The sequence below is a fragment of the Sturnira hondurensis genome, unplaced genomic scaffold (assembly GCF_014824575.4).
Source record: "Sturnira hondurensis isolate 20B ecotype Veracruz unplaced genomic scaffold, ASM1482457v3 Scaffold0003693, whole genome shotgun sequence".
Taxonomy (NCBI): Eukaryota; Metazoa; Chordata; class Mammalia; order Chiroptera; family Phyllostomidae; genus Sturnira; species Sturnira hondurensis.
This window is the reverse complement of record NW_028076324.1, coordinates 3,824,703-3,839,974: the sequence shown is the minus strand read 5'-3', so window position 1 is coordinate 3,839,974 and position 15,272 is coordinate 3,824,703. Positions and strand designations below refer to the sequence as shown.

General features: G+C 39.4%; 1 protein-coding gene across 6 annotated transcripts in view; it reads right to left on the bottom strand.

The window, feature by feature from the left end:
* XKR6 (XK related 6) overlaps window positions 1-15,272 on the bottom strand; it is a 63,510-nt gene that overhangs the window by 36,955 nt on the left and 11,283 nt on the right. The window contains exons 1-3 of one of the 6 annotated variants that reach the window (XR_005065907.1): window positions 4,173-5,117; window positions 3,780-3,880; window positions 3,240-3,316 (exon numbers count right to left, since the gene is read on the bottom strand). The exons of 3 other annotated variants lie outside the window; for them this stretch is intronic. Coding sequence is in view for 1 of the 3 variants with exons in the window: in XM_037042184.1 (XP_036898079.1) it covers window positions 3,286-3,316 (31 nt within the window). In the remaining 2 variants the exon portion in view is untranslated. Of the gene's footprint in view, window positions 1-3,239; window positions 3,317-3,779; window positions 3,881-4,172; window positions 5,118-15,272 lie in introns of those variants that run through there. 2 more of the 6 variants (XR_005065906.1, XM_037042184.1) reach the window with 2 other exon arrangements.

Genomic DNA, 15,272 nt, shown 5'->3' with positions numbered 1-15,272 from the left:
GCCCTTTCTGCCTACCTGAAATTTGCAAATCTCAGAAACTACAATCAAATTACCTGGTCCCTTGGTTAGGGTGGATCCAACCATATGTCGGGGCCGGCAGAAGGAATGCCTGCTTGAACGTGGTTGGTAGGGCACGTGAATGTCTCACAGGAGACGGACAGCAATTTGAACGCTTCATCTAAAATGTCATCAAGTGTGCTTGAATATGGTATCATTACGTGACAGAATTACATGCTTATGATTTTGTAATAAAAAAGAGACACTACTTGTGCTGGACCTTGTATGATGTAAACAGGTTCCAAAGCCTCTACAGATCTTTGTAACTTTGGGAGCATTTCCAGCCCTTAATAAATCTTACTAATTCACTTTATAAGTTAATCCAAGTCTTTCTCAGTTGGAGTTTAAATTTAATTATTTATATAATGGTAAAATATTTATTAAACTATATCATCAAGTACCTGTAACTCAAAATTCTGATTGGCTTAATTCAGAAAAAAGTTAAGTAAAGAATAAAGGTTTGGCCTGCCTAAAAGAATTGTAGTTATTCGGGTCATAGCAAATACATGGAGCTGAGTAAAACAAAACAGAAAAATAAAGTAAGAGGAAGGTCTATAAAAGGATCAATCTCATCTTATCCTACTTCACGGAATGTCGTATCTGGAAAGTAATCCAACTCCATCATATTTTATAGATTAAAAACAGTGACCCAGAAAAATTAAGTGGCACGCCCAAGATAAAAAAGCTCCCTTTTTATTTTCCAAGACAGGTACCTACCTAACTGTAAAAGGAAGTTAAAAATGAAAGCTTCCAGAATGTTTTTTAAAAATTAACAGAGAACAGGAAAAGCAGAGACCTACAGCCAAGACTGCTCTACCTAGCAGGGCTATCATTTAGAATCGAAGGGCAGATAACGAACTTCCCAGATAAGAAAAAACTAAGAGTTCATCATCACCAAACCATTATTCTATGAAATGTTAAAGGGACTTATTTAAGAAAAAGATCAAAGCTATAAACAATAAAATGCAATAAATACATCTCTATCAACAACTGAATCTAAAAAACAAACTTAGCAAACAAGAAGGACAGAGACAGAACCATGGATACATCGAGCATTTTGATGGTTGCCAGATGGGAGGGGGATATGGAGGAATAGTTGAGGGGTGAGGGGATTAAGAAGTACAAATAGGAAGTTACAGAATAGCTATGGGGATGTAAAGCACATTACAGGAAACAGAGTAGCCAAAGAACTTACATGCATGACCCACAGACATAAACAATGGCGGGGGGATTGCCTGAGGGGGTGGGAAGTGCTGGGTAAAGGGGGGAAAATTGAGACAACTGTAATAGCATAATCAATAAAATATAATTTAAAAAATTAACAGAAAAACAAATCTAAGAGCTAGGATACAAAACGTTAAAAGTTAGGCGGGGGAAGCAAATAATACACATGGGCCGTATTAAATTAAATAGGAATATATACACCTACCATACAGTAAACCCAGAAAAATGCCTCCTTTTTTTTCTTTCTCTTAGTCCACAAGAGCTACAATGGTATCCTGAACTCACTGAAGCTTTCTGGTCTGAATTTTCCAAATGGTGATTTAAGGTGCACCGAGGTTACAACTTAGGAGTGGTTCTGATCAACTGTGGAAGGGGAGGAAATCCTATTTTTTAAAAAATAATCAGGTACTAAGTGGTTTCATTTCAAATTTCACAGAAAGGCAGCTACATTGGAATTTGAAAATGGTTTTATGCTGACACTATGACAGTGAAAAATTACAGAATACACTTTCTTCTCCACAAATTACAAAAGAGAGACTTCACTATTTTGTTTGTTTTGGCTTATATAAAAGTGTGACTTTTAATTTTCTAAAAATTTTGAGACATGATTACAAAAGGCCTATTGGTTAACCCAGTGAGCCATTTAATCTCAAGACCTGTAATTAAGACGGCTGTCCGGCCCACAGCCGAGAGCCAGCAAAACAGCTCTGTAATGAGCCACTGTGTTTCAGGAGCTCTTCACACCAGGACGCACTAACAGCACCGTCACATCCAACGGCTGAGTCCTAGCCGAACTCCATAGTATAAGCATTTGAGACCTCACAGACACTTTCATGCATTGGTCATCTTTCTCATCCTCAGTCCAGCTAATCTTCTGGGACATGGCCTCCAAAAACACCACTTTAGGAAAAAGAAAACAGCTCTTCTTAAAGAGAAATGGTTTATTATGTCCAATTTGTTTCCCCTACACATGAAAAGAAGGATAATAGAACCCTTTACTAATATAATACGACAGCAAAAAAAGTGATCATAACCTAAAATTACTTTCTATCTAATGAAACTGGGCCATTTAAAATTATGAAAAAGTCAACAAATTTAATAATAAAAAATTGTTAGAAAACATTAAACCATACTCTGAGGGTCGGCCCTAATAATCACCAGTCTTTCAAATATGACATGGTTTATAAAATACTGTTTTGTGTGCGTTACACAGCATTTATTACCAAGTCTATTTCCATATGCACTTAACTCTAATAAATAATTACAGCTGCAAGAAAAATATGACTGGTACATCAGAGACTTTGTCTCTTTTGTCACCACTGTCATTTTCCAGGTTCTGATCCAGTATAAAAAGCTAAAAAAAGCCCTGGCTGGTGTAGCTCAGTGGATTGAGTGCGGGCCTGCGAACCACACGATTGCGGTTCGATTCCCCGTCAGGGCACATGCCTGGGTTGCAGGCCAGTTCCCAGCGGGGGATACATCAGAGGCAACCACACATTGATGTTTTCTCTCTCCTTCCCTTCCCCTCTAAAGATAAATAAATAAAATCTTTAAAAAAAATTTTTAAAAAGCTAAAAAAAATCTGCATGTACCATGTCTTTCCTTGGCCACATAATTAACTATGTTCTGCATCTGTTGGACATAGACATACATGATAAAATTAAGTCCCATAAATCTTAGGACCAAATTAAAAAATGAATACTGAGTTAACAAAATACACACTGAATTTAGTCCAACCACTAATTCAGGTGGGATGGGATACATACCCATTTTGTTTGCATGGTCTGTCACTCATTTTTTCAGTTTCTGACAATGCTTACACAACCCTTATTTTGTGCCAGGCACAGTCTCAGTACAGCCTCAGCACTTGAGATATATGCACTCATTTATTCTACCTATGAGTTAGGTATACTACCGTTACCTAGTTTGACAGTTGAGAAACCGAGGCAGAGTTCACTGACCTGTCCAAGATATCCTCAGTCACAGAACTGAATGTACTTCATTCTAAATCTTCTCTGCTGTCCCTGGCCCAGCCCTGATTGAAAAATACATGCAAAACAATAGGATGAACAGACATGGAAAAGACAACCATTCAACAACCTAGCTATCTTGGCAAGTTACAGACACATGATTTTGAACAGTAATGTGAAAATACATTTTTGGAGAAGTCACTCTTATCTTACACTCTCTCTGGTCTGTAAGGGGGGAAAATGAATGAGACCAGGCCAGAACAACTTCCTGCGTGCTTCCCTACCGAGTCGGCCTATTCACAGCCAGAAAGCCAATCGTCCCACAGGCTTCTGCTTCAATTCAGGTACAGTAGTGAGGTTTGAAAGTGCCTCAAGCAGAGCCAACAGTTCTCTGATCCTTTACAATATCAAACTCTGCAATTGTGTGTCATAGCAGCCATGCCAGAATGAGGTCAATTACTCCAGGCACTCGCTAGACTTTCCCCTTCTCTCCACCCCTGGTGTTCAAGCTCTTTTCCCAGCACTTACTCAGAGCTATCGTTAGCCTTTTTCCCTTGGTTGTGCTGCCCCTACATTTATGTTACTCTAAGTCTTCTCCCTTACGCGTTCCTCAGGGGAAAATGAAAGGTCTGAAAGGAAAAAAGAAAAAGAAATGAAATGAAGTGAAAATTCAGGAGGTTCTTGTTTTAAGTTGCTGTTTTAACAGGTTCCTTTCTTAAAAACTAAGCATTAAAACATTAGGAATAAGCCCTAAATATAATAAATAAACACAAGACACACATACATCACCAGAGTAAAAGTCTTTCATTCTTAGGACCCCCTTTTCTATCCACTATTTCTCACTACACTATTCTTTTCTAACCATATAATCAACTGTTTCCCAAATCCACTTGTGAGATATGAAATATAAAGAAAACTAACCTGGGACGCCTGAGGCCAGGCTCCTAGAACACCACCATCACTTACTCAAAAAACAATGCCGCTGGAGCTTTGTTTACTAATCTGCAAAACAAAGGTAACCTCGCCTCCCCAATGAGGGGTTCAAAAAGATACTGTATGTGTGGAAAAACACCAAAGACCCAGCGATACCAAGAGAGTTAAAATACACCTTCAATCCAAGAAAATCCCCTGAAGCAACATGTCAATACTAAGTAATCCAACCTTCCCCTTGGCAATAACCATTTTGAGCAGAGGCGTGCAGACCAATGGACTCCTATGCTTGTATGTAGAATTTTAACCAAATTATGTTTCAAAATGATGCCTAGACCACCAAGGTGGAGGGGCAATGAGGAACTGCTGGGGAGAAAGCATAGCATCTAAGGTCACAGCAGCCTCAGGTTCACTTAGTACAAACATAATTTATTACCAACTGTTTTCTATCTTTCCCCCAACTCAGTCTTCAGTATAAATGCAACTTGTTCTTAACTCCTGAAAAACTAAGTGACTACCAATGAAGTGTCAAAATGACTAATTAAGAACAAATGTAGCCAGAACACCAGAAAGATATACATTCTTGAATCCAAGGCTCTCAAAGTCTTGTCCAAATGGACATACCTACTTCACATACAATGCCAGACTCTGTCTTCTTCTGAACACACTCTGTTATGCCATCTCCCACTACATAAGAGAGCGATCAAGTTTTAAAGAGCCAGATGCCGTGGTCGCCGTTCAATGTTCTGCCAAATGATGCCGACTTTGGATATTAGTGAACTGACTGCAAATGCATGCTATACACCAATAGATAAGAGACCATTTCAGCTGTACTTCAGTTTTGTCAATAAATACCTAACTATAAAATTATACGTAAATCAAATCATATTTACCACTGCCTTGGGTTATTTCTGAAGTGCATTTATACAAGAGGAAAAACTCTTGTATAAACTCTTTTATACTCTTGTATAAAAACTCCAAGAAACGTGGCCTTCAGATACAAAGATCACAGAGTACCAAACTGTTTTAAATCTCCTATTTAGTATTTAATGTTTATTTAGTCTAACATTTAATAGGAACAAATATTGACACTACTATTCAGTCAGCAACAATACTGAAAATAGCTTCATAGAAACTGTGGTGACTGCCAGGGAGATATACAGAAAGTGTCCTGACCAGAATTAAGGCATCTCCTATCTGCAGAATTGATAGAGGTGGTAGAACGAAGTGATTTCTGTGGGTGTTGAGGTGGACTACCACAGGACAGCAGAGTCTGACAGGGCAACGTCGGAATGGTGGCACAGACAGCTCCCCGTCCCCACTGCCCCCACCCCCCACAACATCTAAAACGAACACCACCAACTGTCAGAACCAAGTGTGTCAGAACTCTAAAAAACAAAGGTTTACAGCAACCAGCTCTACACTGATTCAAGGGAGTGTTAACTTAAAATGGTAGGCAGGTTTTGTGGCATTTTCACTTGTCCTTGCCCTACGCCATCTCTGGTGTGGCAGCATACTCTGTTCCCAGAAGGGGACCTTGCTCCTTGGTTCCAGAAAAAGCAGCCAGCCTGCCCTGTGAATTGTTGTGTAACTCCGTTCTAACTGCCTGGGGCCACCTAAGGGACTAACACAAGCTGCAGTCTGTGTTTTGCCGAACACAACGAGCCCTTCCAAGCTGGACAAGTAACTAGCATCGCTTGAAAACATTTTAAGGTGGAAGAACAATCTGTAGATACCTGAGGAAGAAGATCACAGGTGAGACGGGGAATAGACCACCTGCGATCTAGCAGGAAACGTCAAGGAGAGTTTCTTTAGGGCACTCCAAAGTACCCATGTATATATGGGAGAACTTGGAAAGCTACAAGCATGCCTAAGACAAGATGCTCAGAGAAAACCTAAGCTTTCACCTTGGGCTGAATGCAAAATCCAAAGACTATTTAAAACCTGGGTAGAGAGCAGATGAGGTCCACTCTCAGGCACACAGGGTGTAAAGGCACCCACAGCACTGCACCAGCTGGGACTAACTAAGACCCACAGGCAATTAGTGCATCTTAATAAAGCATGAATACCTTTCTCAAAGAAAAAAAACCCACAAAGCCTCTGGCCGCCTTCCTGGTTGCTATTTTTAGGCAGTTCAACACTGGGCACAGTCTGGCACCACTGGCAGCAAGATGTTACTGCTGGCAGTGCAACGGACTCCAGCTGCTCCGCTGACAGCCACTTTGAGCGTGGCCAAGGCCAGGAGAAAATGGAGAGGTGGAGAGGGCAACTCCCACAGAGTAAAAACACACCATGTGTGCCAGACACTACGCCAACACCATCTCACCCAAACCTCAAACAATCCTACTCGGGAGGTAGGCTTCCCATTGCACCAACGGACAAACTCTGGCTCTGACAACTCAGCAATATGTTACAAAGCCTAAGCCTGTGGCACTGCTGAAACTGAGCAAAATGCACTACCTGCAGGGTTGAAGTAAAGGATAAGGAAGCCCACTGTATTTCCACTTGTTACAGTATGAAGTTAGGTGTATGATTACATCATACACAACAGTTAACCCACGGTCTGTTTCATAAACTTCACTATAGCTATTTTCATAAACACCTCATTTGCCTGTTTGAAGAATATCTACACCCAAGACCAAACTGCCTTCATTTTCTTTTCAGTCTGACATTGAGACAACTACAAAAGAAAACTTCAAAACTTGCTATGCTAAAGAAAAAATCATGGGTGTTACGGGTTAAATTGTGTCTCCAAAAAAAATATGTGAAAGTTTTAATCCCACTATCTCAGAATGTGACCTTATTGGAGACAAGGTAGTTGCAAATGTAATAATAAATTAAGATGGAATCATACTACAATAGGCTGGGCCTTAATCCAATATGACTGGTATCTTACAAGAAAAGGAAAATACGGACAAGATACGAGGGAAGCATGCCATGTGACAATGGAAGCAGAAGCCAGGAAGGGCAGGAGGGATTCCACCCAGTCTCAGAGGGATCACAGTCCTTCTGAGAAGTGTGATTTCAGACTTCTGGTCTCCAGAACTGTAAGAGAATACATCTGTTATTTCAAGCTACTCAGTGAGTGATACTTCGCAGCAGGCTCAGGAGGAAACTAATACGAAGGGCTAATGTATACTCCTAAGTATTGCACCCAAACCGAGATCTTTCTGAGTACACTGAACACTATGCAGAACTGATCCCCTATACTAGGTTTTGTAACAGAGGCAAGAGACCCTAACAGCACAGGGAGCAGGGGCTGAGTCACAGACGTGGGGTGGAAGCCAGCTCTTCCCATCAACAGCAGAAACAATAGGAAACTGACCTACGGAGAGAGAGGTTATCCTGAAAAACAGTACTAGGGGCAAAATTACTAAAAGACCACGGATATGTATTCCAGTGAAATCAGTAATTTTACATGCTCAGCAATAAATTAACCTCCTCTATTACCCCGAGAGTTTATCAGCTCTGGGATCAATCTACAGCAACCTCAAGAATTAATATTTTGAAACCTTGAAAAGTACAAATGGGCCCCAAAACTAATGTATTAAAAGTGGATTGTTTCATTAAATAGTCTTACTTCTTTAACTTCAGCCAGTTATTAAAGAGTACAACCTGAATTCTAACCAAAGAGAAACTTTTGTATATCAACATTAAAGTTGCAAAAAAACCCAACCATGGAAAAACCACTAAAAAGATTTAGTACAAACATCTGAGAAGTTAAAAAAACTGGGAGAGGAACTTGGATCAAACAGAAAACTTCTAGTTTTACTGTAACTTGGGCTGGAACTACAACTGAGACAAAGCACTTAAAGACAGTTGCAAAAATTATCAAGTGAACACTTCCTCTCTCTCTCTTTTTAAAGATTTTATTTATTTCTCTTTAGAGGGGAAGGGAAGGAGAGAGGGAGAGAAACATCAATGTATAGTTGCCTCTCATGTGTCCCCCACTGGGAACTGGCCTGCAACCCAGGCACATGCCCTGACTGGGAATTGAACTGTGATCCTTTGGTTCGCAGGCCCGCACTCAATCCACTGAGCTACACCAGCCAGGACGCTTCCTCTCTTTAAATCTCCATTTTCTGACTGGTTTTGGTTCTGTCTGAGTTTACAAATGTCCAGCTGCCCAAGGAACAGGCAGACAAATAGCTAGAGAAGGCCCATCTAAGTTAACAGTGAGACAAGCTGACAGATGCCTTTTTTATTAAAAGCAAGTAACTGCTTATTAATTACTAATTTCCATTGGATACCTGGATTTTAGCAACCATATATAGAACACAGATTTAAATAAACCTCTACACAGTTTCAGTTAACGTGAGATTACAATCACCACCTGAGCTGCGGGGGGGGGGGGGGGGGGGGGGACTGTCACAAGCAAACCACCCAAGATGGCTACAGCTGTTTTCAAGGTAGCATTACAGTAATATACTTCTCTCTGTGTGTGTGTGTGTGTGTGTGTGTACTTATACTGCTTTCTGCATCATAAAGCAGCTGTTTTCAAGGTACCATTACAGTGCAATACTTCCCAGGTGTGTGTGTTTACACTTATATTTGAATCATACAACCCTGTCCCTTCCCTTCCAAAACTCTGGTGTTGAATTTCTACCTTTCAATGAAGCCCAACTCAGGTTGAGTTCAGATGCCCCTTCACTTCTACCTTCTGTTGCACTTGCCAGCAATCAATCAGCTGCACCTGGCTTAGCTGCCCAGTGTCAACACAGTGCAAGGCTTTAATACGATGTTTGTTCATTCATTCAAATAGGTACTACACCCTACTAAATACAAAGTTTTTTGCAAGAAATGAAGGTGAATCATAGAGCTTAGTCTTCAAAGTTTAGTAAGAGAAGAAACTATTATAAATAAATTTTTACAAATGAATACTTTAGTGATACTAAATATCAAGAGTTATTCTCAGACTTTGCATGTATTAACTCTCAGTTCTCACATCAACCCTGTAAGGTAGTAATATTCTCCTCCATCAAGCTCTTCTGATCTTTTTACCTATGTGGGAACTTGGGGACAAAAGGGATAACTAACTTATTCAAGTTAGTTACCAGTCTGAAGCCAGCTTGAGACCAGCAGTACCCACCCTTCCTTATCAGACAGTGCTGGGCCCAAACACCGCAGGTCATGCTCTGAGGGGGAACTCAGGAAAGTGCTGTTTTAAACTCAAACACCACCCATTACCTTACTTCCCATTCCTGCCTTTCCCCTGCCCCTGGCAAACACCATTCTAGTTTCTGTCCCTTATTGGTCTGACTACTCCAGGTACCTCGTAAAAGTGAAATCACATACCGTTTGTCCTTTTGTTACTGGCTTATGTCACTTAGCATGTTCTCAAAGTTCATCCACATTGTAGCATGTGTCAGAATTTCCTTGCTTTTTAAGGCTGAATACTGTGCGTACGTGTATATACTACATTTTGTTTACCCATGCATCCATCCATGGACATTGGGGTACTTCCCCCAATTTATAATTAATTGGCTATTGAATAATGCTGCTATGGCCCTGGCTGGTGTAGCTCAGTGGATTGAGCACAAGCCTGCGAACCAGACAATCACGGTTCAATTCCCAGCCAGGGCACATGCCTGGGTTGCAGGCCAGCTCCCAGCAGGGGACACATGAGAGGCAACCATACATTGATGTCTCTCTCCCTCTCTTCTTCCCTTCCCTTCTTCCCTTCCCCTCTAAAGATAAATAAATAAATAAAATCTTTTAAAAAAAGTAATGCTGCTATGAATACAGCTATACAAATACCTCTTCAAGTCCGTGGTTTCAATTCTTTTGAACACATACCCAGAAATGGACTGGATGGATCACTACATAGAGAATTACATAATTCTCTACATAATTTTTTGAGAGCTCATCATACTGTTTTCCATGATGGTTACACTATTTTACACTCTCAAGAACAATGCACGAGGGTCCCATTTTCTCCATATTCTCAGCAATACTTGTTATTTTCTATTTTTTGATAGTAGCCATCTTAACAGGTTTGAGGTGTTATTTGTCAGATTTTAAAAATTATTATTCGAGGTTATGTCCATGTCAATCAAGAGTAACTATTATTTGAAGTTAAGCAATTCATTTTTTACTTGGTCTTAAGAAAAGGTCCTAAGGTCTGTGTTGACTGATATTACTATAATGCCACTAATTTAGGACTTTTGAAGAGTCCACCCAAGTAAGTTTTATGAATGAACTGGAAAGGCTTACGAGTGAGGTGGCAAGCAGAGTGTAAGAACTGTAACACTCATAGCAGCACTGTGTTCTGGAATCCCCCGATGGAGCGGCGTCTCCTTTGATGGAGCTCACAGTGGCTCCACGCACAGTGGGCAGTCGGGGAGTCAGGTGTGTCTGCAGTCTGGGCAACACCCTCCAGCTACAAGAGATGGGATACCAGAGGCGGGGGAACTAAGCCAGCACTCCATAATTAAAGGTATTAAAATTATATTAATAACATCAAATAGATTTTAAAAATTTATCTCAAATAGTATGCATTTAACTTATAAAATCATGTGGCTTCCATTAAAAGTGTTAGTGTATAGCTTTTATTCTAACTATAATTTTCAGTTTTATCCCTCACATACAATAATCTGAGAGGATATTAATTACTTATTATCCATACAGATCACAGATTTCGGTTTGCAAAAAAAAAAAATCACGGCTCCTTATCTAGACCACTAGTACAGTTTCAAATAGTTGTTAGATTACGTAGAGGAACTCATTAAAGTCTCTAGATAAATACACATATTTATTATTTTAAAGCTTTAGTGATCTGATTTTTACAAGCCAATTAAAGATACCAGAAAATTTAACCTAAATAATATTTGTAATTAAAAGAACAAACATCTTAAAACAAGTTAGATGTTAAATGTTCAATAGCAGAGTAGTATGTCTTTATTTTTTAAAAATATTTTACAGATTTCTCTAAAAACTTGTTAAGCATTCTCTACAAACTTACAAAAAAATGTTTTCATGAAAACATTTTGGTTTCAGTTTAACATTAAATCATATTTAGATACTTTAACACCTTTCTAAGGAATTTTTTAATTATTTAAAGCCATGTGGTTATTAACACACAAACCGAACAGAATTCATTAAATTTTAGTAGTATAAAGTTTTCGCCTAAACTTCCAAATTTAGGTATGGATTTTGCATAGTTTTGAGTTTGTATGTTTGGTGGCTTGTGCAGTTAGCAGATGAAAAACACGAGTGACTTCTGAGAGCGGTTACCTGGGGAGCAGCGCAGGGCAAGGTCCCCACGTTCAGTACGTGGTTGCGTTCAAGGTACATCAGCCGCAGTCCCATACTCCAAACTGCCCTAAACCTGATAAACTATTTCTTAAAACTTGGAAAACTGACAAGGCTCAGGCACAAGAGCTCTAATACTTTTTATTTAATCTATGAATGCCACTTTACCTCAGTGCAATTTCATCTGAAGAAAAATTAGTTAAAACTTTAGTATTATTTCTAGTAGTATTAGTATTATTTAGTATTACTAGTATTATTATTTATAATACTAATTATAATTAGTATTAATTATATATTTTAATTTAGTATGGATCACACTAACAATAATGAAACTTAGTTATACGTTTAAAAGCTAATTTAAGTATTTGTTTTTCCTGACCAACTAAAATAGAGGTTGGCCTGTTTTTGTATGACCCTCAACCTAAGAATGGTTTTTATATTTTTAAAGGACACAATAAGACAGAGGCTTGACAGGCTCCCATACTGTAAAATACTGACTTAAAACATAAATCAACGTTCTAAAGAGAAATGGTCTCTTTTACACTTTAATCAATAGCAATTACATTCTATACACACACACACACACACACACACACACACACCCCACCCCCACCCCCCCAATCTGAAGGGGACCTGGTCTCAGCACAGGATCCCACAAAACTGGTACCTTGGCCAAACTACGTCTGTCAGTCTCCCTCCATCTGGGTACGGTCACAGAGCTACTTCTCCACCATGGGATGAATGTCAGCACAAGTGATGTGTGCCACCTCCAGTTACAGCTATTAAGAAGCAATGACGCTTCCTCTAAATTGTCTTTCCTCTCACTGGCTGAATGCTGAGTGACGGTGCTGAGTCCCTCAAGGATGTCAAAGCCATCATCAGCAGGGACCACGACAATTTCTATTGTGTTAAATCACATAAATTGTTATTACAGTTGAGAAAACAGACTGTGACAGTCATTAACACGCATGTGGTATATTTGCTGCCTTTAATATTCAACTAACTTCTACTTAATTCTGAAGTTCTCCCAAGCTTCCTTGAAAAAAAAGGAAAAAACCTATGAAAACAGATTGTTTATATTGCTGTAAGCTGTCTGTTTATTCTACCCATCAGTCTTTTCCTTGACAACTGGCTACTGTTGCACTTTTTCCTGTTTACTGTATTCTCAGATGAATTTTAATTTAAAGTCGCACTATACTCACATTTCAAATGAACCAAAATTCAAAACAATTCCTGCTCCATGTATGTAGTTCAAGTGCTGATGTAGCATTGAGACATTATCATATTCCATCCAATGACTGTGTTACAGAAGCAGAAATTCAGAAGTGGATTAAAATAGCCCTTCTTCACTTCTTTATTATATATAAGGGCCAACGGAGCATGGGAAGAGCAATAAATTTCACTTAACCTTGAAATGCTGTAGTATCTCCAAAACTGGAACTTCCCCAAACAATAGAACCTTGACATTTTCAAGAGCTGCATCTTGACACCATCACAGACTCAAAAATACATCAGTTATGCCACAACGCATGTTTCTGGAACATGGGTTCCTTCACACATGACTTGCAAAATGCAAAGGACAACAGGGTACTGGGGAAAGACTGTTGGTTCAAGAGTGAATCTTCCCAGCATGTTAATGCTCGAAGCTACCAAGGGCAAGATTTTCACAAAAAATGAGATTAGGAGGGGGAGTATTGGAATTAAAAAAAAAAAAACAGTGAGAATCTTACCAAAGTACCCACTTTGGTACAAGTGGTGGCAGTGGTTTTGTGGCTACGATATCCATTGTGTTTCTCACTACCTAGGGATGCTGTGGGCAGGCATGAAGGCCACTCCCTGGATCAGAGCATTAACTGTGGGGAAACGGGCCTCCAGTAGAAGTTAGTATTTACAAGAATCAACATATCAAAGAAGAAAAACAATGTCCCAAGATAAAATAAGGCCAGGAACCATCTAGGTATGATACTGAGTGCATGTCACCCATCTACTGTGCTGGCATTTCTACCTGGATTGTCATTGTGTTCCTTAGTGCTCTGGTTACAAAATTATATAGTTTTAAGTACTCCTACCTTACTCCTCTATCTTCCACAGCACTAGTACTTTTAGTGTGATTTTTCAGAATGAAAGGTTTTCAGGAATACATATCATGGCAGATGTACACATACAGGAATTGCAATGGCATCATTTGCCAAGATGCCAGGCAAATAGGCAAGATGGTTCCAACCTCATAGGGCTCCATTCGCCATCTCATTTAATCCTAGATTACAACATCCTGAAAACTACCTAAAAATTATGTGGCACCTATCAAATAGAGAAAGCCTCAAATGCAGTCAAGAAATGCTAAAAACACATTCCATTTCTCTGTTTTTACAAATTTGCAATGTAATTGCTTTTAACTTCAGCTTCATTTTGATAACTTTTGTTTAATCTGCAAGCATCCTTTATGTTACTTCTCTTTTCTTCCAATCCAAAGGCATATCATTATCCATTAGGTCTGAGCAAAACCATTTCAGATTAAATCTTGAATATATAAATTCTTTATTGGAAGGCATAACCTTTTCCTTCAGAGTCAGCTTTGATGAAAACTGCCTTACAGAAGGCAAAACAGCAGCATCCTAAACATACAGGACTATTTCTAACCACTATTAACTGAAGGCTCCAACGCTGCATTCCTTACAACCAAGCAACTGGCAGGTTTGGCTTTTGCTCATTTTGATCCAGAGTCACAGAGGACCCAATCTGTTCTGTACGATGCTTGCTCCTGTGCCTTGTGTCCCATCTCTGCCAGCCACTGCCTCTTCTAGGGTTTCTGACCCTAAGCTTCCCCCAGGAGCTTGGGTTTTCTCACCACTGCCAGAGCATATTCCTAGATGGAGCTCAAAGGAATGTTGTTACTTTGGTGTGAGTAGACTTTAGGTGTCCTCACCCGCATGAAGTAGTAGAGCAAAACACTTCAAGACCTCCTCCATTTCCCTCCCAGCTGGTCAACCCCATGAATTTATCCAAGAAAATGTAGGTAAGTTATTTTTCTTCTCTGCTCCCTTCAGTTCTGTCTCTAATGATACCCATTTTAATACCTATTAGGTCACTTCTCCCCTATCATTTGCCAGTTCCTTTTTAGGAATTCTATCCTTGGCACCAATTTCAACAAATATAACATTTCTGAAAATTTGAGACATGAAATTCACTCTCAATTGAGTATCAATTTCCCCAACACTGTAAAATACCTCTGACCTGGCACTTCTGTAACACCAACAGTGATCATTCGTGTTAATAATGACCTTGAGTACTTCAAACTTCCAAAGAAGCTTCTGAGTTAAAAGAATACTCAGTTATATTCCATAGAGCTTTAATGTTAAGTCTATAGTATCCTAAATCTTCAGTATAGTACATGACAACTCACATGCCACAGTCTAGGGTACATATGACTACTATTTGATACACACTTCTGCCAACCATTCCAGCTAAGAGTAAGCAAAGTCTGATCACAGGCTGTCTAAATGCTGGTGTTCAAATAAAATCATCAGCAGAGCGTCCTTTATACACTCCACCCCTGATATGCCTCTACGCCTGATATGCCTAGTGCTTAAGCTTAAAAAATATTCCCGAATGGTTCTAATACAAACTCCCCGTTCCTGAGGACTACCATTGTGAGCAGTGGCAGTCACAACTGTGGTTCTCATCTGTCAGTATACTGCTTATTCTCATTTGTCAATATACTGTCAGTATATCTCATCTGTCAGGAAACTTACTGAAAACACAGGTTTTTAACATATGTACAGTAGGTTCTAAGACCCATCTTAGACATACTGGATGATTATCTCTTATGATGGAACCCAC